The following is a 26,316-nucleotide window of genomic DNA, read 5'->3' as shown; positions in this document are numbered from 1 at the left end:
GGAGAGTCCTATACGGCAGGGCTCCCTGCCAGTAGCCATCAAGTGAGGTTGGAAGTGGATTCTTCAACCTGCCAAGCCTTCAGTTGACTACAGCCAAGGATGCTAGCTTAACTGAAAGGCCCTGAGGCAGAATCACCCAGTAAACTGCTTCCAAGTTCTGTGAGATACAGAACTTGTGATACAGTTGCAATACAGTTCTGTGACCCACAGAAACTGAGATAATAAATGTCTATTGCTTTAAATTGCCAAATTTGGGGGTATTTTGTAATCTTTAATAGGAAACTAATAACAGCACTCAGTTGCAAATTGTCTGCATTGCTGCAATGCAAATGCATTTTCTCTCCTACTGCAACATCATCTCCTCAGAGAAGCTTTCCCTAACCAAGTCAGCGTGGATATCTGTCCTTCTGGTGTCACTGAGCTCATACAAACTCTGATCTGAACAAGTTATATATAACAGTCCGTTCCCTCTTCCTGTGCATTACTCCACATTCCCAGATACACCACTTAAAAAATAAAGTAATAGTAGTGACATGAGACCTACATAACCAAGTATTTCTTTGACATCTTTAGAATATTTCACGTCTTCAGCCTGCCCTTCAATTATGTCTTTCCATAGTCAGATCTAACTGCTCTGCCCAAAAGAAAACACTGAGAGGCAGCACATACAGAAATGTAGCTGTGTTCTTTGGAAATTGTTTCCCTAGAATGCTGGCTACTTCTGATTATCAATGGTATTCATTCTGCTACATTTTTCCAGAAAAAAATCTGGCTAGGGGATTTTAAAAGTCAGTACAAAAGACACATTTCACTACCACATTGGAAGAAATATTGTGTTTGGCAAAGGGGAGACTTTTGGATGCCATCAGCAAATACCCTCATCTTTAGTCCTAGTAACCAGAGCTGAGAAAAAAAAAATCTAAGCCATGAAGTCCTGTCTGCATCCTAATTCAGATGGGTTATTTATCCCCTTGGCTTTCTCCTATAGGGTTTCAATTTTATTGGCTGAGTCAAACATCTTTCTTGTCCTTATTCCAGCATCAGTAGAATATCTCTATTCTTTTACTCTTCTTAGTTGGACAGATTGGCAAGATTTAGAGTGATTTTGATAAAAATTGAGGGCAGACACAGCACTCAATATTTTTGATAGATGTGGCTCCATTGTTGTTTTGTTCTGAGTCTCAAAAAGCTAAATAAAATACTGAGCAAGTGAGAATTTCACAAACACCAGAAACTTTTATGAGATGCCATCCATGCTGGGTACTCCTTGACCAAATATATACATGTTTGTATATGTATACATTATCTATCATCTATCTATCTGTCACCTACCCAACCACCTTTTTATATGAAAACCAGTCTGTCATGTAAAATATGAACAATGATGATACTTCCAAAAAATTTGACCCTTTAACTCTTGTCGTCATATCTTTTAATATAGAAATTAAACGATTTTTCCAAACATTAACAGAAAATCAGTGGCAGGACCAAGAAGCAAATTCTGGACTCTTAAATCCTAATCTGATAATTAATTAACTTGATCAGATCTGATCATGTTATAAAAAGTTAAAGGCAACTTTTTCTCTTTGTACTTGTAATATGTGCCAGGGGCAGAGTTGGTCAATATCTCTGTGTTTGCTCTTTTGGAGTCTGTAGGAGGGACTTGCTCTTAGCACAACAGCATATTGAAGTTCTGCTACCACGGACTTCTAATGTCAAGAGGAATGCTGGTGGAGACATTAAGAAATTACTGTAGGGCTTCCCTGGTGGTGCAGTGGTTGAGAATCTGCCTGCTAATGCAGGGGACACAGGTTCGAGCCCTGGTCTGGGAGGATCCCACATGCCGCGGAGCAACTAGGCCCGTGAGCCACAACTACTGAGCCTGCGCGTCTGGAGCCTGTGCTCCACAACGAGAGGCCGCAATAGTGAGAGGCCCGCGCACCGCGATGAAGAGTGGCCCCCGCTTGCCACAACTAGAGAAAGCCCTCGCACAGAAACGAAGACCCAACACAGCAAAAATAAATTAATTAAATAAAAAACTCCTACCCCCAACGTCTTCCAAAAAAAAAAAAAAAAAAAGAAAGAAATTACTGTAGAAAGCTTAGAGGCATCCCAAATGCTAGACCAAGGTAAATTCAGGGACATTTGGAAATTGTTAATAAAGGAGTCGAGAATAACTGACCTAAGTGCATTTGGTTTGAGTCCTTTGGCAAGACTCTCTGCTTTCAGATTAGTGGTGGGGAGAGGTTTCAGGAAGGTTGGAAAAAGGGCCTGTAAGAACTTCTACTCTTTGTTCAGATTCTGCTAAATCAGAAGGATGGTGGTTAAGAGTAGTTTTCTGGAGGATTAGGTGTTCAGATGTGCATAAATCCTACTGAGGCTAACTGCTTGATGCTAACTTGAAGCAGACTTAAATTTATCTCTATGCTAATGATATCTTGGAATACAATCAATGATACCTAGAACTCATCTACTACACAATCCATGTCTATTGCACCTATTACAACCCAAACAAAAAGCAAAGGGTTTTTTTTAGTTATATAAAGTTGTGGGACCAGCAGGTCTTCCTAAGACAGAGGTGAAGTGAAATGAGAAAGTTCTAATTGTAATCCTTTCAACCGAAGTTGGAACACTTCTAAAATGAAACTTAATCTTTAAGAAGTTCAGTTATTTGTATTTCTAGTCCACTCCTGGACATATAGAAAGGATATATTTGGGCATTCATTAAAAGCAAGAACAAAAGACCTACAAACCATTTGTTCCTGTGATGTTCTACCAGAAACAAAATATCATAAAGAACCTTGACACTTTTCTCTCAGTGGCTTTTTGAAATGTTTTCAAATTTTTAAGCCCACATCTATTGAGGGCTTACCTGTAGTTTTGTAACCATTTTCAAGAAACTTACTGATAGTCACTAATCATTTACATGAAGGACCCTGGATTCTAACGGGAGCAAAATTTACCACTGTAAACACTGCACGAGCAGGACCATCCAGGGAAATGAATAGGAAATGATGAATGATGAGGGAACATCTACAAATAGATCATGAAGTTTTGGGTTTGGCAAAAAAACCCCAAAAAACCCAAAAAACCTCCAAATTTGTTAAATGTATAGCTTATAGCTATGCGGTAATTAACTCTCTGCATACTGCTTGGAATTCAACTTGGAGGAATGGAGTGGAATACCTCTGTGGTCTTCCAGATCAAGGCTCGTTATATTTCCAGGATCATCTCCAAAAATGCTCTGTGGCCCTGACAAATTGCTCTAGCATCTGACAGTGGTATTTTCTGCTGAACTTTGGGCTACCCATGCTTAGCAGTGTTGCCTGAGAAGGTCTTTGAAATCACCAGAGAATGCACCTCACCCCACCGTCCAACCCAGGGACACGTCTTCTGAAAACAGTTTACAACACAAGAGTAGCCAAACCCACCTAGCACAACTAAAAAAAACTACAGAAGAATACAAAACCAAAACAAAACAGGACTTAAACTTGAATTTGTATTTCATCAGTTGCCACAGAGAACTCAATGGGCAGTACTGTGAAAAAGGAAGTTACGTACATAAAATTTATCTCACTCAAATCAAGACACAGTAACCTTTAAAAAAGTTTAAAAAGTTGCATTAGCTCAGTGTTTCTTAGTTTCAGCCAACAGAGACGTTCAGCCAAATTCTCCCAAGGCCTTTCCTGGATTCCAGCTACTCCCAAGGTTTAACATTGGGTTCCCAAGCCCTGGAGAGGGACTTTGCTGTGGAGCTGCTGATATAATACTTTGCATTGAGCAGAAAATCAGATAAGAAAGGTCACTTTTCTCCATGACCAGAGCAAGCTATTGGCTGTGAAGAAGTAGGCGTCGGAGCCCTGAAGCCTCAAGGCCAACGAATTTCGGGTGAGGGAAGTTAAAGAAACAGAGACAGTACCTGAGAACATGTGGCTGTTCTTGAAAAGCAAAAGGACTCGTTACATAACATGATCAGCTTTGAGGTTATTTTGCCACGTGCATGTGGGATTAAGCACACGTTTTAAAATGAAAGGAGACTAATGCCCTCCCGAGGCGGTGTTTGTATTTCCCATCGCTTTCCCGTGTGCACTATTTTTAAAAGAAACATTTCACACAGGAACCCCAAGGTGAGGGTACCAGTGAAACAATGCCAGCTTGGAAATCTGGAGGAGATTTTGGTTTTCATTATGTGAGTTAGAGGTCATTATTTGAAGGTTTTTTTTTTTGTTGTTGTTGTTGTTTTCTCTCTCTCTCTCTTATTTTTTAAAAATCCATAGCCTCCTGGTCTCCAAACCTCCAGTGGTCATTATTCTTTGGGTGTTTAAAAATTATGGACATAAAAGAGAGCCAACTGGAATCTCACAGTCCGGGTAGCTAATGGAAAGCTTGTGCTTCACGAACGTCATTCATACAGATCAACTATGTCATGAATCACATGCTGGCCTGCGTGGATGTAATGAGAGATATTCTACCTCTCTAGATCTTCTACTAAGACAAGGATCTGTTCAGCAAAATGAAATGATCTCTTCAGGGGATTTACTAAGTGGCAAGGGAGCATGAAAAACCAATATTTCTCACATTTCTCCAATTGTTAGGCAGTGGGACTGCAAAATGAGAGATTGCACAGTTTAAAATCTAACGCAATGTATTCCAGTTATACTGGAAGTATAAAAATGTAAAATTATACGAAGGTAATCATGTCTATTTTGGTCTCCATCTCTAAAAGAAAGGCTTTGAGATAAAAATGAAGGAGGATATTTATCAGTTGTGACAGTTTTGTCCCTTTATCTACTTTCTCTTAAATGAAAAAGACCATGATAAGTTTGCTTAAATTCTTAATGTAAACACCTGTGAAGAATACATTCAGGATGTGAAACCTGGATTTTTAAAAAAATTTATTTATACAAGGTGGCTGTGTGTTCATTAGTGGTTGTTAGAAGATTAGAGAAAGAGGAAGTACCAATTACTGGTTAATCTTTGTAATTAGAAATCCTCTCCCCTGTATCTTTGTGTGCTTATCTGGAAATGGGCTTAATAAGTCTACTACTCAGACTTTGGGAGACCTTTGGGGCTCTGGAAAACCAGGAGGATTATTGCCTGTGACTGCAGGGGAACAGGGATTAAAAGCTTTCCTATCACTCTTCCACTTTCTAATGGATTTCACTGTTTAGTTGATTATTACTGAGGGCTGATAATTTCACATTTGCAACCCTGATAAAATTTGAGGTTTCAAAGAATCCCAGCCTCAGTGAATTTACAAGTAAAATCCATTTCTTGGAAATTTTAACAGCTACTTAAACAATCTTACTTGGGCCATCCAGTACTTTTCGGATTATTGACACAGACCAGTTTTTAATAGAGACATGGTACACTGAGAAGCATCACTTATTCTCTCTGACCATTCCCATCATAAGTGCATAATGCTTAGGGTAAAACCAAAGCGCACAATGTTGGCTGAAGAACCCAAGGATTATTGAGGGGTGGACCTGCTATCTCCCTCTCCCTGAGCTAGATTCTGTGGAAATTATTATGGCAGTTTTGCTGGGCTATGGCTGTGTTCGGACTGTTTGTCGTTTCATATGCTGTTTGGAGGATAGTCAAGCTGCTTTGAGGTTCTTAGAGTTTGTCCCAGAAATTATGTGTGAGTGTTGTTTCTGCAAAATGTTCCCATACTTTAAAAATTATATTATGTGCGTATTGTGTGTGAGAGAGCGTGTACGTGTATGTAGGAATTAATCTATGGGACGACCTTAGAATAAAAGAGAACTTTCTATTTCCATATGACTAACTCAAGGCAAAGGCAAAGTTAACCTAGAGTTAGAATAGTTAATATTATGATTATCTTAACCTACAGTAGAGAGAAATGGCTTCATCAACTTTATCAAATATTTTGTCCCTGAGTGAGCTCCATGTTTTGGATGGTCAAGTGCATCATGGCTTGTGAAGCTCACCTTGTCTGAGTTATAAAATCCAGCTCAAGGATCTTCTCCCTGAGAGGAGTCCCTAAGCTTTATCCTTCTCTCCATATAATGATGAAAATGATTTCTTTGGTGAACACCATCAGGGCGAGACTCTCAGTGCCAGCATGGTGCCTGACACATACTGGGGTTCTTAAAGAATACTTATTTGATGAATGAATGAAAAAATGTTGCCACTCTCCTTTGTATATTCCCTTCTCCACCTTCCAGCTCCTTACATGATCTTATTTGATCTGAGTTCCTTTAGCGTAAGGATATTGTTTCTTATTCACCTGGAACCTATTGCAGTACCTGGTCAGTACACTTTCGTTAAAGGAGTTAAGGGATGCTGAGGACCATCTGCTGCTTCAGAAGAAAATGACCGGCACTCCCTGGGGAGTCACTGTTCATGAAGAATGGATTGCAACATCCAGTTTCCATCATATGTTGATCGTCACATGGGCCAGGATAGAATTCAGACATACTGATCTCATCAGTATAAAATTCAGTAGCTGGGCTTCCCTGGTGGCGCAGTGGTTGAGAGTCCGCCTGCCAATGCAGGGGACACAGGTTCGTGCCCCGGTCTGGGAGGATCCCACATGCCACGGAGCAGCTGGGCCCGTGAGCCATGGGCATTGAGCCTGCGCATCTGGAGCCTGTGCTCCGCAATGGGAGAGGCCACAACAGTGAGAGGCCGCGTACCGCAAAAAAAAAAAAAAAAAAGAGTGCTGTCCAAGATTCTACTAGGGGTGTTACAAAATACGCCATAGATAACTTCCTAAAATGTGAAAAATTATAAATTCCAAAACACACCTGACTCCAAAGGGTGGGTTAGGGAATTGAAGACCTAAACTAAACTGTGAAGGTAATGATTTTTCACTTACCTGCTAATTTTCAGCAAAAAGACCGTGAACTAAGGGGAATGACAAAACTATGGGTGCAACTTTAAAGGGACAACAACTGCAGTGACCCGACCTGCTCTCTACTTCGACATGAGGCAAGGTTCTCCCTCACTCTTGATTGTCATCATCTGAACACCAGGCTCCTTTGGCCAGGGTATTAAATGAGGCTTAACCCAATTACGAACATATTGCTTTATTTCTTGGTGGTAGTAAATTAAGGCTTTTTAGAGTCATACAGCACGCAGTGATTTGAACATTAGAATTAAAAAACAACAACAACGAGCATTCAATTTTGCAAAGGCGGGGAGGAAGCAACGTTTTAAACACAGATCAATTTCCTAGTGAGGCTTTTTGCTTGGTCTCTAAAAATCTGCTGAGCTGTTACCCCGGGAACCTGTGTCATAGGTACCTACAACAAGGGGAAGCAGAATGGGTGAAGAGAAGACTGGGGAAAAGGGAGAAACTGGGAAAGACAGTCCATGCTGGGCAATCGGTGTGAACGTTGGCTTTGTCTCATGTTTGGAAGACGGTTTAGGTGCTGTGGTCAGGTGGTGGTGATAAAGGTATTTGGAATGGGATGCCCCTTCTCTGGTTCTGGGAGCCATTTTAGATCTCTCCTCTCATTCCGGGAGAATTAAAGCAGCTCGCTTGGAAGATCCCAGTGCCAAGGGTTAGGCACAATACTTTGTGACTCTCAAATTCTGAAGCTTTAGACAAGGTCACAAGTCATACAGCAGGGAAACGCTACCTTCAACCCCTTTCACGGTTCTAAAGCTTGTGACCATCACTAGATACTATCCCCAGCCAAACAATTCCTTTCCCCCCATGGCACACAGCCTTGAGTGCGCCTCTAAGCTGCTGGCGGTGTTGATTGGAGAGGAGGTCATATTTCATACCCTACCTCCTGCTTCTCAACGTAGGACAAAGGCATGCAGGAGTGCAGTTGTCAAGTGGGGCGTAGGCTCCATCTGAAACCCATTCCATGTGCTTGACTTGCAGACGCAGAGCTTCTGGGTCTGGGTGGTGGATCCTTTGAGAAAGAAATGGATGAACTGTTTGAACAGTGACGGAGGAGGGCTGTTGCCAAAGAATAATTTAAGAGAGGTCATGGGTTTATTAACAAAAAGCAATTAAATTTCATGAAAACAAGCAATGGAATTTCTGGCATCCTAACTTCACATGAATGAGGATAGCAAATGGATTTCTATCCAAATAGGATCATTTAAAATGCATACTTGGCAATGACTTTAATGTTGTATTCCAAGGGTCTGGTTGGTGGACCAGAGCCTAAGTCTTATCATTGTGTTCCTTCTTCCATTTGTGTGGCACTTTTGAGTGGACAGGATTTAAACTACCTGGAAGTCTGCTCTGCACCTTTGACGGAGGACATGCAAACAGTCACAGGGGAAGGCACACAAGGTGGCAATCTGCAACATTAAACACTTATGACTTAACCCCAACAGGCTTCATGCGATGAAGTCTCGATGCACAAGGAAACAAATAGATGAGGAAAGTAGAAATGTGATCTGAATGACAAAGAACCAAGGCGTCTGTTCCTCCCAGCTGCAGGGCAGATGTGTGCATGCATGCCACGTGTGCAGTGAGAGGGATTCGAAAAACCCTAGAGGACATGTGTTCTCTTGGGCCTCCCGTGTTAATTAGAAATTATGCGTGTCTTTCCTCCTACTTGAAACCACTCAGAAAGATCAACCTGACTGGGGGATGTGGGTTTTGCTGTGACTAGGAATCCCATGGCCTCCATACGATGGTGTGGAGTGGAGTGATGCCGAAAGCATCTGTGTACAGAAACCATCCATCTAGCTGGGCAGGAGAAGATGACCAAGAGACTCACTCACCAAAAAAAAAAACAGGCTGTGAGTGATACTCAGGTCGGACTGACGGACATACAGGACGCTGGTGGTGGCGTGTCTCCTGAAAGCATCCACAGAATCAACACCCTTGGAAGAGGTAGAGGTCTCCTGTGCTCTATGCCAAGGAGCCTGTGTTTACTGACGTCTCTATTCCCTCAGCTCTAAACTGGGCAGGAAGCTAATGCTCCATCAGATCAGAGGATGGCCTCTGATGCGGTGCTGGAAGCCGAAGCCCAGAGAGGTCAAGTGCTTTGCCCAAGGTCACACAGCTCGCAAGTGGCAGGGCTGGGAGGTGGGGGAACAACGCAGGTCTCTTCCTCCACCGTGCTGCCTGCCACCAATGATTCTTTAAAAAGGTTTAGAAGCGCTTCATATATACCAGGTGCTGTGACGTTTATCTAACAAGAATTTGCTTGGGTGTGGGGCTGAAAAATGTGCTTTAGGCCAATCAAGCAGTTGAAAGAGGAGGCGGTCTGGAGAGCATTATTATTCTGATAATTTGCTGTCGGTGTAAGAGAGGGAGCAGTGGGGTAGGAGGGACCAGGGCGTAGACCTCGGGGCTCGGGGCTGTGGCCAGGGGGAGGGAGACAGAGAGAAAAAGGCGCGTTCCTAAACACACTGCAATCCGCTTTCTGAGGTACATCTTTCTGAGACGAGAAACTGCCTACAAATGACCTGACCCCCCCAAAAAACCGTTGGCTGCGATAGAAATGTGCCCCCCAGCCTCCTTTCCTGGACCTCTGTTGCCCATGAGAAATTAGGAAAAAGAAAAGCCAGATTCCTAAGAACCTTCCTGGAAGAAAGAGCTGCTACGAGTGGGTGTCGGCGCTTACACACGCTGCTTTGAAGAAACATTTTGTTTTGTTCATGTCTGTACGAAGACAGCGACGGCTAGAAGCCGTCCCTTCAGAAGAAGGCAGGGTTGGTGTGCTCGATGACGCAGCGCTTGCAGTGGCGTTTCACGAAGCGCAGGGCCTCCACGGACACCTCGCAATCCTGCACGTTCAGCATCTGCAGGTCGAAGCAGTTGGCCGCCACGATCTGCAAGCCCTGGCCCGTGATGCTCTCGCAGGACTTGAGGCTGAGCCGCTTGAGATTGAAGCAGTTCAGGGCCAGGCACTCCAGGCCCGTGTCGGAGACCAGAGGGCATTTGCCGATGTCCAGAGACTTGAGCTTCGCGCAGTTCTTGGCGAGGTACTCCACGCCGTGGTCCGTGATGCCCTCGCAGCCCCTCGCGTTGAGGTAGCGCAGCTTGCCGCAGTACTTGGCCACGTAGCGGATGCCCACGTCGGTGACGCGGCCGCAGTGGGCGATGCTGAGGTACCGCAGGCGGGACTCCAGCTTGGCGATCTCTCGCAGACCGAAGTCGCTGACGAAACGGCAGTCGCTCACGCTCAGCTCCTTGATGGAGGCGCAGTAGATCATCAGGTAGCGGAGGCCCTCGTCCGTGAGGCGGACGCAGCGGCGCAGGTACAGGTGGGTCAGCTGCGTGCAGTGCGCCGCGATGGTGTGCAGGCCTTCGTCCTCCAGCACGAAGCAGTCCGTCATGTCCAGGTAGCGGATGGAGATCTGTTTGCCATGCAAGGGGGACAGTTTAATGGAGGCCTCCCGGGTCAAGCTGATGCAGGTCACTTTGGAGCACCCTACACGAAGAGACAGAACACACGCTCAGAGTGACCTCCGAGAATGGGGGGTGCGGGTGCAGTTGGGGGACTCCTTTACGGATCCCTATGCCCCTCTGGATTCAGGTCCTGAGGTTACCCCTTCCCTTCCCAGCCCCTACGGAGGAGGAACGCCAAGAATGGGCTTTCCATGTTCATTTCATCACTTAACGACTTTGGGTTTAAGAGGCCTTGGGGTTCTAGAATCAGAAAGATAATGGTTCCAGTTCCAGATCCATCACTAGTTGCCTGACGCTGGGCAAATCAATCCTTCTCCGTACTTCCTTTGTCTTAAAATAAGGATGATCACCCTGCAAGGTGGCTGTGAAGAGGCAATAAGACCATGTGTGTAAATATCCTACCCTGGTCCTGGAAAGTTCGGGAAGCTCAGTAAAGGTTAGTTCTCACCGTACAATGGTCTGTTAGCTTTCTGGTCCAAAGAAGTGAGATATGAGATAGAAGGGTTGGCCATGAACTGGGTGTGGCAGAAAGAGAGCCCTGGCTTGGGAATCACAAACCAGTTCAGATCTACTTTTTACGGCCTGAGGCAGGAGGCTTAACTTTCCTGAGTCTCAAGACTCTTCCTCTGAAATGAGAATGAGTAGCTGGCATGCCTCCACTGGGTATAATGAGGATGCAACGAGAGATAATGGATACGGGCGTACTTTGAAAACTATGGCAAATGTATATAGCAACAGTTATTAGTCTAACAAGCTGGCCGTCTAGGGATTCAGTTCAACCCTCTTTGGTCAAGGAAGAACAATTGTGTCATCGGGATTATTCCTCTAGCCCCTCAACCAGTTTCCCTGCCCTGCCCTTACAACCTCTATGGTCTAGTCTCCTCACAGCAGCCAGAGAGATTTTGGAAAACAGAATTCCATCTATCATGCTCAAAGCTTTCAGAGGGCACCCATCTCACACCACGTGTAAAATCGAAAGGGGCCTCCAAGGACCTGCACCCCCATGCCCTTATCTCTTACCCCCTCTTCCAACCCTACTGGCCTCCTTGCTGGTTCCCAGATGGCTCAGGTGCTCCCCTGCCTCAGCATGTGTGCACCGGACAGGGTTTCCCTGGATAGCGCCATGGGTCACCTCCATTTTCTTAGGTCTCTGAGCAAATGTCCCTTTACTGGACAACTCTTCCTTCTTCACCCTGTATGAACTAGTATTCCCATTTATTTTCCGCACTTGTTATCACCTTGAGGCACTATGTATTTATTTATTCACTTATGTATTTGCTGTCCTCACTCTGGAATGTGAGCTCCTAAGAAAAGGGACTCTGCACTGTTCACTGCTGTATCCCTCATACCTGGTTCATAGCTGGTGCTCACTAAGTATCTGTTGAATGAATAAATGATTTTATAGAGTGCGTACAGTCTTTTCTAAGAAGACCTGATGGGATAATCCAACTTCCAACATTTAAAGTCCTCGGGACTTTGACCGTGGCTGATGTATATCCACATTGAAAAACTGATTATCTGTTTTATAGTTAATTATAATGCCTCTTATTTATGTTGAATTATGAAGTTTACAAAGTGCTTTTATAAACATTTTCTCACTTGATTCTTAAAAATATCCATTTTACAGATAAGGAAATTAGTGCCAAGGAAGATATCTTTAGATGCCTCTTGAAACATTGTTTCCAACCTCCCTTCCCCTAAGAATGTCTGTGTGTATATGCATTTTATATGCATATATTTATACTATGTATTACATAATTATATATTTCATATATAATGAATATTATATATATAATATATATTGAATATATAATGACATATGAAACCCTCATTTAATTGTGTATTTCAGTTCATTGGATATTACTCTTTAAAATATGTACAGTGTATTTTTCGTATATGAATATAATTCATATCCATAGCCGATACACATTATATAAATACATGTATATGTATACATATATTTCATTCTGCTACATAGACTGCATATATACTTTTCATTTTCTCTTTGCTTTCCCCAAATCCCTCTGGCAGCTCTAAAGCCAGGTGCCTCAACCCTGGCAGCTCTGTGCCTTGGCTGATGACGTCATCTCCAAGGCTTCTAAATGACCACGTGACAGTGCTAACGGGGACTTTTCCTCCCACTCCTGGCAGGCTGCCCAGAAAACTCTTATAAAATTCAGGTCATGGGAATAATGCGGTTCAGAAGCCATGTGCTACCAAGTCAAAGAATTTCAGGAAGGAGCAAAGCATATACTCCAACACTGGAGAACAAAGATGCAGCTTGTGGAGGCTGCCCACACTACTCCAGTGGGCTCCGTGGTTTTGCAGAACGTGGTTGGTACCCTTCAGCTGTAACTCTGAAATCTTCCTTTATTTTGAATTTCTTTTTTATACTGACTGTGATCCTGCGTATGCTGAATTTATATGTTCACAGTCGTGGTTGCCCATCTGTGATGCCTGTGAAGGCACTTTGTTTTCCAAGATCATATGACAACCTTTGTTCTTAAACTCTTAGTTCCAGTTTCCTATTAAAAAAAATAAATGTAGTAAAATCTGTTGCACTCCAGGGGAGGATACTCTATTGGGTCCAGGGAAATATCAATATATGCTTGGTTTTTTGAAACTAAGCCCCCAATTTAATGAAATACTAGCTGAGCTCAGTTTTGGTAAAGACACTATTTTGATATGCTTGTATCATTTTAGATCAATAATTTAAAATGTAAGCTTTAGCCTTAATTCTTACAGATTTGCTAAGTTTGGGTTGAAAAGAAAATAAACTGGTTCATGGCTCAGTACGTAATATCTGTGGCTAGTGTACGCATTCATACATAACCGACATGGAGAGAACCTGAGAAATCATTCAATTTAAACTTCAGTTTTTAAAGATGAGGCATCTCAGATTCAGTGAGATTATAGGACTTGTACAGTCAGACTAGGGAAAAGTTTCCTGATCCAAGGTTTCTAATATAGCAGGGATGGTATATACAGCATGCAACTGATGAATTGCATGAAAGATTTACAGTAGATGTGTCAGCATGAAGTGAATATTTAGACACTGGGGCATCAGAAGTCTTGGGAGTGGTGATACCTATATGGGGATTCTTGGAAGAGAGAAACAATTTTAATACACAGATATGGAGCCCAGGTTTTATAAGGTAATAGTATAAGCAAATTCAAGAGACAAGAAAGCATAGAGGCAGAGGGGGAGTGAGGAGTATTGATAGGCTAGAACATGGGATTTAATGGCAACTAAGATGGGAATGGTCCATTGGGATCAGATCTTGGGGGCCTGCCTTAACATTCAGGGTAAGGAGTAGGGATATTACACAACAGAGAGTGAACAGTATGGGTTGAACAAATCTGGGGATATCCTCAATTAATTCCAGATTTGGTTCAGCTTTCACAAATATGCTCTTCATTACCACTTCCTCTCATTATTGGGGTAATATCTACTTCTGTGGGATATAAAAGGCCAGATGAAGACCAACTACTGCCATTGAAGACCAACTACTGCTTTGCAAGCATGTTAATAATGATGACAATCCAAAAATGATGATAACAGTTATGATTTATTGAATGCTTACTACATAGTTTTCAGCAGAACACACATGTGAGGACTTATCATGAATTAACTCATTTAATCCTCCCAACGAACTCAATTTTACTGGTGAGGAAGTTTTATTTACTGCACACAGCTTCCTAAATGCTTGTTCAGAGCATTAACCAGTGACAACTTTGTCTGAACCTTTCAGAGGTCAAGATGACTGTTTAGGGCTTTGACACCCCTCTGTTCACTTAATTACAATATCGTAAAGTGCAGAGATAATATATGCCTCATTTTTGCCCATATAAAGCTTTTAATGAATTGAGAGAAAGGAATCTGGGAATATACAAGTATAAAGTTGCAAAACCCAGTAACATTCTACCAGCTTATGCTCAAAAGGTAGACACCTGGGAGGAAACCTTCAGCTTACCGGGCATCAGGCAGGGACGGCTTTACTTAAGGGATGCTTGCACTGGGGCTCCAGCAATGAGAAATCTGCTAAGAGGGCTGTTGGGGAGAGACAGGGGGCAGAGGAGGGAACGGCACACAGGTCAGAGAGTGCCCACACGTCACAGTGTGCACAGACACGATGTGTTTGGGAAATGCAACTGGTTCTATAGAAGGGAGCACTGAGGTTACATAGGAAAGGCGTGAGGTTTGAACTTGAAAAGGGAGGCTCATGAAGGGCCATATATACTCTGCTGAGGAACTTTTTCCTGTATGTCATGAGGAGGAATTGGAGATTTTATGCAGGAAAATGAATGGTTAGACTTGCAGTTTGAGGACTTCCCTTTGGAGGCTGGCTGTGTGGAGGGCGGGTTGATGAGGCTGAGATGGGTGTAGGGACAATGATGGGGGAAGCATGCATCCAGGCTGGCAGGTAGGGGAGAGGGGACGGGCTCAAGATTCTGGGGAAGTAGAATCACAGGGACAGGATTCAACTGGTCTAATATAAAAGATTAGGAAGAAGAGTAAGGAGGACTCCCAGATCTGCAACTACAGGGGACCCTTTTGAAGCCATTTCACTTGTAATAATCACACGATTTTATACTTTAAAAATTGGTTAGTCTTAATATATTCTATTGATGTTTAAAGATGTTATTAATCGTGATGTTTAATTTTATGCGTCAGCTTGACTAGGTGATGAAATGCCAAGATATTTGGCTAAACCTTATTTCTGGTGTGCCTGTGAGCGTGTTTCTGGTTAAGATTAACATTTGAACCGGGGAACTCAGTCAAGCAGTCTGCCCTCCTCAGTGCAGATGGACACCATCCAATCTATTGAGGGTCCGAATAGAACAAAAGGTGGAGGATGGAGAACCCTCCCCGTGCCTGAATGTTTGAGCTAACACAGTGGTCTTTTTCTGCCTTCGGACTGAGACTTACACCATCAGCCACTCTGGTTCTCAGACTTTTAGACTCAGACTAACTGCATCACTGGTTTTTCTGGGTCTCCAGCTTGCAGACGGCAAAACTGTAGGACTTCTCAGATGCCGTAATTGTGTGAGCCAATTCCTCTCAATAAATCTCTTTATATATATATTATTGGTTCTATTTCTCTGGAGAACCCTGACTAAACTTTAATAAAAGGTAATAAGTGATAATGAAAAAACACTAGAGCTAGTTACAGTAACTTTCAATGACTTGAAAAGATAACTTTCAAGGTGGGCATGCTAGGGATGGGAGGGGCAGTCTCATGTCCTCTGGGGGAATTAGGCTCTAGACCAGCGATGAGGCTTCCAAAGTCAAGTTTATTGCCATTGAGAAGGTGGTCACTGTCAGAGGCCAGCTGTGAGAACCAAAGGGAACAAGGCATAGGTGAAATCACAATTTCTAGATTCCCTCAGAACTGGAGGGCACTGTTCAGAGGTGGTGATACAAATCCATCCCTATGGCTTGTTGGGTCCTTCAAGTTCATCCACCTGAAAATACCCGTCACCACTCCGGCCAATATCTACAATTATGTGCTCTTGGTGAGTTAGAGCTTCCCCTGTGTACACAGTCTTTATATACCCAGATCACAGCGTGTCATCAGAAGACATGTGAGGAAGATACACAAATATGTTAGGTTCTGCAATGGGGCAGGTTGATAAAGACGAAGGACATCAAGGCTTACATAATGGTTAGCAAAGGGACCAAGCAGGGTCCCTACGCTCAGGCTAGAAGCCCAGAAATTTCCATTCTCAAATAGCCAAAGGACTTTCTGCATTTCTGAATTTCAAACGGACTCCAAGGACAGAACACAATTACTTGCAGCCTGTACTGAGGGTGCATGGGGTGCCCCTTGAACAAAGATGAGGATTCCAAAAATGAGTCATTTTCTAATCCGAGAAAATGAGGTGTTTATAAAAGAGGCCCACAAGCTTCAGCATCTTAGCCTGTTAAAGGATCCCATCCCTTAGCCCCCTGTCCCTTTTTTTTTTTTTAAACGAAGAGGAAACACATCTAGAGAAAGCTGTGAATTGTCCCAAATCACAGAGTTCTGAAACTAGTTTCTACCACATCACAATGCTTTCTTTTTCCAAGATTCCTTGGGGGAAAATGTAAGAAAACCTTTTCGTTTCCTGCTTCTTTATGCCAACAGCTACTCACGACAAAAACTGAACATACAGTTTCTATGGCTTTGTCTTGGAGCCAGCTGAAGGAGGGGGGCAAAGAGCTGCTTTCCAGCAAGGGAAAGAATCTGCGAGAAATAATTGACTGTCATCTGAAATATTTTCAGATGTTGGTTTTCAAAAGAGAGAGCGAGCTCAGAGAGGCGACGTTTACCTCAGCTTTTGCTGGAGGGTATCATTTACCTCAGATGCTTGTAAATCCCCAATTCTGTTTATTCACCCGTCACAGTGGTTTTTACTTCTTGACCCTCTTCCCCAACAATCCCTGAGGTTGTAGCTCACGCTGTTCATTTCTTTAACTCCCTGATGCATCTTACACATTTCAGCCTCTCGAATGTTCATCTTCTGACTGAGCAGTGGATGAGATAAAGAAAGGCTGTGAGTCCGGCTGGATCCACGTCTGTCTGGCGCCTAAGTATGAGTCTGGGTTTTAATTCTTCCTGCCTGAGAGAGGGCTTCAAGCAAAGCAGCCATGCTGGGATTTCCTTCATTTTTAAAAGGAACTAAAAAGGCTCTCCCTGGTGGGCCCTAACCTTGCACTACTAATTGAGAACTGTGCTTGAGAAAAGGTGCAAAATCAACCCAAGGGTGAGGAGAGTAGGGGTGAAATACGAAGAGATGCTTGGCCATGATGGATGTTCTCCAGTGTCTGCAAAATGGTGAACAATCACAATCACAGGCCACAACACAGAATCAGCTTAGACACGGCACTCAGGCTCCATGAAACAGTAACCAGTGGATCTCAGGGCAGTTTCTAAACTACCTCTGTTTGAGTTAGAGTTGGTTCCTATTTATCTGTGATTAGATATTTAGTTCCCATTATCTACGGTTGCTCTGAAATTACTTTGAGAATGATGGGGAGGAAAGACACGCTTAAGAGTCATCCCAACTTGAACTGCCGGACAAAAGGTGCCTCTAGTTCCTCTAAGAAGTTGACAGCATTTGATGAAAGGCATACCTCTGGCCCCCAGGGCCATGATTCCGTAATGACAGCTTTTCAGGAAGAAGAGTCAGCCTCCTGACCCCTGGCTATCACGAGGGGGACCCTTCCCAGGTGGCAGTGTCCTTTATGGGTTCGGGATGGTGCACTGGGAAGGGCCTGCCGATGGCAGGTCAGTGGCCACATACCTGACACATCCAGATGCTCCAGATTGGGACACAGGGACACCACATCGAAGACTGCCTCGTTGGAGATATTGTAGCAGCCCGAGACTTCCAGCCGCCGGAGCTCCGGGCAGCACTGGGCAATGGTGTAAAGACCTCGGTCCGTGAGCCGCCTGCAGCCACTGACACTTACAGTTTCCAGCATGAGACAGACGTTGGGTGTGTCCTGACAGAGCCTGCGGGTCAGCACCTTGAGGGCGCGGTCCACGTTGACGGTCTCGCCCGTCAGGCGGATAGTCCTCCAGAGGCGCGGGTCCCAGGCCAGGTTGTACCAGCGGCGGCACACGCGAGCACAGCGGCACAGCTGGTTGGTGGGCAGGAAGGAGAAGATCTGCACCATGGCGTGGTCCGGGAGCCGTTCGATGCTGGCCTGCTCCTTTGGGGGCCGGGAGGCGAGCCGGATGAGCGGGTGGGTGAGACGGGTCGGGGGCGGCGAGTGGACCATGGCCACCGTCTCCCCGGTGACGGAGGACGAGGAGGTGGACGAGCCCCTTCCATTCTGAAATCCCGGCAGGTTGGGTGGACATATCAGGGCTGGGCTGGGCGTGCTCAGTGTGCGCATGCTCAGGTCGGAGTCTGGCAAAGGACATAGATAGAGCAAAGGGTTAAGGATGGCCAGAGCGGAGCCCCGGGAAGGAGGCAAGGGAGGTGACACTCATGCCACTGACATCCTTCCTGGGCCGACCCCTGCTGAATCCATCACCGGAAGTGGAAGCACATGCACGTTTCACCCATTCCAGAAAAGGGCTTATCCTCCAATATCTACATCAGGGGTGGGCAAACTATCTGTAAAAGGCCAGATAAGAAATAGTTGAGGCACTGCAGGCCATATGGGTTCTGTCTCTGTTGCAATTATTCAACCCTGCTGTTTCAGTGCAAAAGCTGCCATAAACAATATGTAAACAAGCAGTCGTGGCTATTTTTTCCATAAAACTTGTTCTGTAAAAACATATCAGCTGATTTGGCCCAAGGGCTAGAGTCTGCTGACCTTTGATCTACGTTAATGGTGATTATCTAAAGGGCACAACTTCAAAGTTTCATTCTTTCTATACTGGGAAGAAAGCTCATACATTATGAACACAAACTGATTTACTTTTCTAATTATACTTCAGTTAGGCAGATGATTATGCTTCACTTACGAATGAGGGGAACGTGTTTCACAAGAGGGGAAGACTGGCCAGTGGGTATAGAGAACATGTGCTCTCTGCCCTCACCTGCCCCCTGGGGTTCAGTCCCCCATCTTTTGATAACCGTACCCCAAACTCTGCGGTCTGAGTTCTGGGGAGCCCCTGCTTCCTTCCTCCGTTAGATCTAGCACTTCAGATGGTATTTCCAGGCCTTGAATATCTGTGGCAATACTTATTTTTCCTTCTTATTAATCATTCCTCCCTTTGCATTTGAATAATGTGACTCATATTCTGTTCCTCAGAACCAGAAAGATCACTTGATGAAGATGCAAGTGGTTTTAAGTTTATGAGGGATTGGGAGTTCTTTAGAATACTGCTTTAGGAAGCCTGCTCATTTCATAGCTGCCCCCTCCCAAACTTGAGAGACATATATACATATATATGGAAGAATTTATTCTCGAGCTATATAAATATATTTATATAGTATATATTTTACATATTTAGATGGATAGATTTATTTAGGAAGACATTTATTCTCTTTCTAAATATGTTTATATATTTCATACAGATGTGTGAATATACATATATATATAGAGAGAGAGAGAGAGAAAGAGAGAGAGAGAGAGAGAGAGAATGGATTTACCTCCAAAATACACATTTCTTTATCTGTGAAATAAGTGAGTTATCTAGATAATTTCTAAGTCACTTCCAGCTCTAATTATAGCTCTAAAGACTTAAACAAAAATTCTATCCTTGTGTGCTTTTTCACATTTCGTACCTTCAGAATTTTCAAACACTTGTCTTTTCAAAGAACTTCCGGCAATAACATATAACACAAGAACTTCTGACACAGGACATCACTGCAGTCTACTTGTAGTTTTCCTATTGATATACTTTTTCTATTTCTATGTTTTCTTTTGAAGTTACTTCTCTGTAACCTAACACGGAGACTGTCTGACACATGTGCACCACTACTGCTCTTGGAGCATCCTTAAATTATTATCTGTCCACCCCTCTCCCCCCACACACCTATACATACACCTTGTCTGCCTCTTGAAATGCAAACACCTTTTGTGACCGAGTGCAAATGTCACCTCCACTAAGAATACTTCCTTAGTGTCTTTGAGATATAATTAATCCCTTCCCTTTTGAAATTCCCACCCTTTGTTATACAGGCATGTGTGAATTTATCTTTCCCTAATGTGGCTCATTGTATTATTTTTCTCACTTTTGCTCTTCTCCCTATATCCCCATATCCTTTGTCATGTATCTTTGCAGTCTTCCTAGGCAGAGTATATTTCTTCGGTCCAGTGATGTTGGCTTTGGCCATGTGACTTGCTTTGGCTAGTGAATATTAGGGGATGTGATTTGTCCAAAGCCGTTTGTGTGGTTGGGCTTGCCCACCTGCTTCTGTCATCACCATGGGAAGAACATGCTTGGCTGGTCCACTGATCTTAGGATGATGAGAGGCCCATCATCTCATCAGATGAGCAGACAGAACTGGCCCTAACCTGCATCTCAGGGCCAAGCTCAACCAAGCCTGGTTGGAGTCAACGGATGCCCAGATGAACCACAGATGTGGGAGCTAGAATACTGAGTTTTGGGATGATTTGTACCACAGTATTGCTGCGGCAACAGACGACAGATATGTCTTCTATTACAGTAAAAACTCCTTTGAGACAGGATTAAATCCTTTTCTTATTTGTGTCCTGGCAGCCCCTGACGTAGGTTTATGGTACATAGTAGGTGCACATAAATGTCTTGAATTGAAAGGAAATATTTATATATTTAAAAGGGATTAATATCTAGTTTGGCATGTACTTTTCTATCCAGGGTGGTATACATACTGCATTTTAAGTCATTCATAAGAAAAGAAATATGCACTTCTCTCTTTTGTAATCAGCTACAATAAACAGTAAATCTTTAAGGAAAACCTTAAGTGTAAACCAATTAGGGATTTCAGAACTTCCATCCAAGCTACCATGGTACTAACCATCATTACATGAACTCCAAGAATTGCCTCTGAAGTTACCATTTTTCTTAGGCAGTTGAACAACTTCTTTTGGACCAGGAAGAAGGGGCGATCTTAGGCTTTCAGCTCTGACATTTTAGCAGCTGTGAGGGCTCTGAAGTCTCTCTCCTGCCTGCCTACACTCTGTTCGTCTTGAAAGAGAAGACACTTAATTGTTCTGCGGAGACCTGCACGGCTTGATTTAGGCCCCTGAGGAATGAACTATACTTACGGTGGAGGTGGAGTGGATTCCTAAAACCTGCATCTATAACGGGTTCACTTTTCGTCTCTCTTTCATAGTCCCAGCACTGGATTATAGGAATGCATCCAGATTGCCTAGCACTGCTGTGCATTTAGTAACGCTTTTAGTTTTTTCTTTCTTTTCTTTGCCAATAATCATGCCCTGGTATTAAGGGAATTCACACTCAGAAAAAGATGGCAGTCTGGCACCTCCGTCGGGAACATTCTGCCCTGGGAGACTCAGGAGCACAGTAATGGCTCTCCTCTCTAGTGCTTGGCAACGGGATTCTCATCAGTAATTCATGATGGCTCTGCACTGCTCCCCAAGGTGGGAGGAGAGTAGGGGAGTCTGGGAGATTTCGGCCAGGACACCTGGATGTGTCTTTTTCCAGACCATACACCAGGTTGCTCTGAGTTTTTCCTATTTATTCTACAGTACGTCGAAAACCCTCTGAGAACTTTTGAAAGGATACAGTTTGTCATAATTGAATAAATAGCACCCGATAATTATAAAAATAATGAAGAATGATGAATGGTCTGAATGTTTCTAGCCCTCTCAAAATCATGTTGAGTGAATCTTAACCCCCAAGTTGATGGTCCTAGGGGCGGGGCCTTTGGGAGGTGATTAGGTCATGAGAGTAGAACCCTCATGAATGGGATTAGTTCCTTTTAAAAAGAGACCTCACAGAGCTAGCTCTTACTTCTGCCGCGTGAGGTGACAGTGAGAAGGCAGACATCTACGAGGAAGTGGGTCCTCACCAAACACCGAGTCTGCCAGCAGCCTCTTGGACTTGCAGCCTCCAGAACTGTGAGGAATACATTTTTGTTGTTTATAAGCCACCCAGTGCCTTTTTGCAATAGTAGCCTGAACAGACTAAGACAAATAACACCTGGAGATATTTATATCTAGATGTTGTCACAAAGTATCTTTTCTTGACATTTTATATCAAGAAACATATATATCTGGGGAAATAGAAATACATAAATATATTTTTTTTTGCAGAATACATACACACATATACACGTAAGCACATATTTTTAATTTGGAAATAAATCCTACTATGGAAAAAAATATGCATAGCTTGCCACACAGTTTCTTTTACCCTTTGAAACTTGGAGCCATTTATTGCCACAAGATATGATTTATATAAACAGGAAGTACTTTTTCCATATAGAACTATCAAGAGTCCTAGAGTATAAATGTCTATGTGCCAGGAAAAGGCAGTATGGCTTCAAATTCAAAACAAGGACCATTTCCACTACCAAGTCATGTATTCCATGTGCCTATGGCACTGCAGAAGGACCTAGTGCTCTCTTTGTACATAGTTTTTTCTCCTATGTCCTTTTCAGAGGACTGGCAGCTAAATGGACATTGGCAACAACTGCTAATTTTTCTGATAGAGCTTAGAAACAAGGATGCTGATGCCCTGATACCTGGACACACACAGAGAGAGGAAAGGATCAAAGACAAATATTAAGACGATAGAGTTAGAAGAAACCTGGAACCCTCCTCCTGGCCTTGTGACATTGCAAGACAAACAGAAGCAGAAAGAAAGATGACTTTATATGAACTTAGAATATGACTTTAGAATATTTTGTAGGAATGAACATATTTTCATATCTGAATACCTATTCCAAGTGAATTTCTACCTATCTGATGTCTTGAGGGCAAACTCAACCTGTTTATCTTAGCAGTAGGGTGATACCCATTGGGAGATAACACAGTATAACAATAACTGAGCGGATATTATCACTACTTTTAATACATTGTACACTTTTGCATACATTTAGATAAAAATTAGCCATTATAGTACATCTTTCTTTACTGCCCCCCTAGGCAAATGGTGAGATGCATGGAAAATATATGGAAGAACTACCCTGCCAGGCATTATTTTGAGCAGGGAAAACAGCACTGGCAGAAAGTACCAAGTGAAATATACATCTCCAAAAGCTTCTATCAAGAATCAAATCTACTGATGCTTGCATTAAGTGTCCTTAAATTCTGAGAAGTCCTTTTGATAACTGGAAATGGGGATCACGACATGGCACAGAGCAGCTTGTTTAAAAGTCCTTCTTCCCTGCTGCTTCTATGGTATCCACATGGCCATGAGGCACAGATACCACCCACAGCGTTCTTGGCAAGAATCATTGGAAGGGGGGTATGCAAAAGCCGCTTGGATCACTTCTTTGAAGATCAAATGTCCCCTGAAATATCAGGACAAGGAATGCCCAAACTCTTGGGAGACAAATACATCTTCATCACATACGAAAAATGTCCAGACTGTACAAGGCAGGTGGCTTTTTAAATTTACCAAGAGTGCTGTCTACTCTGCAGACAATCTACGAGCAAACCTCTGTTCAAAAATAAATACATGAATTGATAACGGAATCAGTTAAAGGTAGACTCAATGAATTACTTCATTGTAGGATGGATCAGTGAATGGACGAACAGACAAAGCTATAAAAGGAAAAATGATAAAATATGCAAAAAAGGACATGTTTGGTTAATTTCACATATAAAAATGGAATTGGAAAAGAGGTTGTCAGTTATGAATATGTAAGACTCTAAGAAAGATAGAGATGTAACACATGTTACATTTACATTGCATGTAACACATGTAAATGTCATGAAAGCAGAATGGGAGAATTTAAGGAGAAAGGAACATACCATTTTTTTGAAATAGGACATGTATTTTGTGGCCTGTGTCTCCTAATGATATCGGGAAGCTGGATATATCCTCCAAACCGAAAACGAACATAAAAACACACACCACTGATGTCTGTAGGAAAATATACAGAATAAGCTGCAAGGAATACATACATAGGGATAGACACTGGGTATGAAAATTCAGTAGGTTGCACTGCTACAGATTCTTGGATTACAGCTTTATAGGCAGAAAAGAAAGTGACGATTCATTTATTCACTGGATCATTTAACACACATGCTTACTGTTGCCTGAGTGCCCAGTGTGGTCTGGAAGGGAGCAGATTTTGCACTTGAGTAGATTATAAAGCAAATGTTCCCGACCACCTCCTTTCTGCACTGCAGCCCCATTCAAGTACGTCCACAGCAAAGACTCTGCCCTTTCCAATTGCTTGTAGCCTTTAGGGAGAGAGAAAAAAAGACTCTATGTTGAGAATGTGCCTGAATCACACAAAATCCACGATGGAAAAGGACAGAAAAGTACGTCTAAGTCTGAAAACATAGTCAGTTTTCAGGAGTCCAAGGTAAGGACAGTGAATATAAAATCTCCTAGTAGTGGAAAACATTTGAATTAAAGAATATTTTTGGTAAACTTTTATATTTTCTCAAAATGAGGCTAATTTTTATTTCATACAATGGAGATCGTAAATCAAATGAATAGAATTATACTTTTTTATACTGATATTTTCATCTGTTGTCTAAAATAAGAGACAGTGGATACTTTAAAGTTTAACAACTTGTGGCTCCATTAATAATCTCAAACATTTCCAAGTATGTGATTTATGTGTGAATGATTTGTTTTATGTTGTTAAATTAAATATGTAAAGAATACCAAAAAGTATAGCTGTCTTTTTCTGGAAGGAAAACCCTAGGAACTTTTATTCTCATGGTTTCAAAAGTCCTGGAAATTTTACCTCTTCAGTAATTATAGTACAGTATCAAATATATTCAAGGCATCTCATGCATACATGCTTATTAGACACATTTTCTTCTAACTAGATAGCTGCCCATTTTGTACAAGTTTTTATTTTCAAACCACTGCTGTTTACACTCTAGGAAGTCATATTTACATTACATTGGCCTTTCAATGTCAAAATTTACAAAGCTACTCTGCATTTTCCCCCTCTGATTACCAAAACTTTTGTGCAAGATGCTTTCCATTGTAAGCTGCCTTTCTACTCAAGAACTCTTGCCATAAAAAGCAAAGTTTCTTTTCTTAGCTTAAACTCAAGCTTAAAAAAATAGATCCATAAAACCTAGCTAGTGAAAAAAAATACAATCTAAGAGATCTTTCTCTTCTTGTGTTATTTCAAAATATTTTCTTTTAATGTGGTTCACATCAAAGACACACCCTAGAACTTATTGAGGTATTGGTTGTTATAAAGTGGAAATTTATACAGACAAGATTAATCCTGCATTTTACCTGGAAGGAGTTAGCTTTAGGACTCAAGGGTTCTTGTTGGGAATGTCCTTCAGAAGATGGCACCCCCCACCCCCCCAGGATCAGTTTATGGCTAAGACTTCTGCCCAAGAACAAAAACCCTGCTTTGTCAGTCACCTGGATCAATCCTATAAAGGTAGAGGTATGGTGATTGGTCCCTGAAATCTTGAAGAGGGCGTGAGGGTCCTCTCATATCAGGGGATATAGTCTAGTCCAATGCCTGGCTCTATTTTTATGCCTAACACCAATTCCTCAATTTATCCAGTTTTTGACTCTAAACTGATTTGAGTGTGGAGTCTATTTTGTCCTTTAGTTCCTCTAAAAGAGAACAGTCACACTGCTAAGCTTTTAACCCACGTTGCCCTAAAATCAATGAAATGTACAGAATGGCACCTTGGGAATCTATAGTGCAGGATGATTTCACCTGCAACGCTGAGTATCTAGAAAGGATCTTTTAGACAATTTATTCCCGAGGAAATATCAAGTGGCCTCAGAAACTATGTAAGAGTCCTGGATTATAATTCACAGCCTCTTTATGGCTTTATTTTGTGTTGAAACGATAACTTTCTAGTACTTTTTTAAAAATCTGTAAAATGGCAAAGGGAGATGACCTTATACTATTTATTCTTTAATGGAAAGTAGGATGATTTATCCCTGAGTACCACTGCTATCAGATGCAACCCTTTTCAAAAGGTGAGGAGATATTCTCCTTTTGGTAGAGCATGTTTTTAGAACCTCTTTAACCATTTGTTAATCTTCCTTTTTAATAAAAAGAAACGTTCAGTTTCAAAGTCTTTGACAGGCAGCAGTTATTTAGCTAGCATTTAATAACATTTTAATGTTTTTAAAAAATTATTCTTTATAATTTATTCTTATTTAAAAAATCATTTAATTATGACAAACGATACTGGTCTTTCAAGTAAGGTTATGAATATTTGGTTTTAAATAACTTAAGTTTACTTTTAAAAATATTAAGTGATAGTATTTAATAGTACAGGGGTGAGGAGATATGGTAAAGATCATGACGGCATTTGTAAATGTCTCAAGTTTAGGAAACACCGTTAAGGTGAAAAGAACATTGAAGACAGATGAACTTGGATTCCTGCCTCTACTTTACTA

The 26,316-nt window shown here is 42.4% G+C and overlaps 1 protein-coding gene across 2 annotated transcripts in view; it reads right to left on the bottom strand.

Moving 5' to 3' along the window:
* Positions 1 to 7,036: 7,036 nt before the first annotated feature.
* The window catches only part of FBXL7 (F-box and leucine rich repeat protein 7), a 427,749-nt gene continuing 408,469 nt past the window's right edge, over positions 7,037 to 26,316 (bottom strand). For both annotated transcript variants that reach the window (XM_081233528.1, XM_081233529.1), the window contains exons 3-4: positions 17,639 to 18,250; positions 7,037 to 10,373 (exon numbers count right to left, since the gene is read on the bottom strand). In XM_081233528.1, coding sequence (XP_081089654.1) covers positions 9,637 to 10,373; positions 17,639 to 18,250 — 1,349 coding nt within the window. In that variant the 3' untranslated portion in view covers positions 7,037 to 9,636. The remainder of the gene's footprint in view (positions 10,374 to 17,638; positions 18,251 to 26,316) is intronic.

This window comes from Mesoplodon bidens, assembly GCF_964165515.1.
Source record: "Mesoplodon bidens genome assembly, chromosome: 4".
Lineage (NCBI taxonomy): Eukaryota > Metazoa > Chordata > Mammalia > Artiodactyla > Ziphiidae > Mesoplodon > Mesoplodon bidens.
The sequence above is the reverse complement of the archived record's forward strand: the minus strand, read 5'-3'. Positions and strand labels throughout refer to the sequence as shown.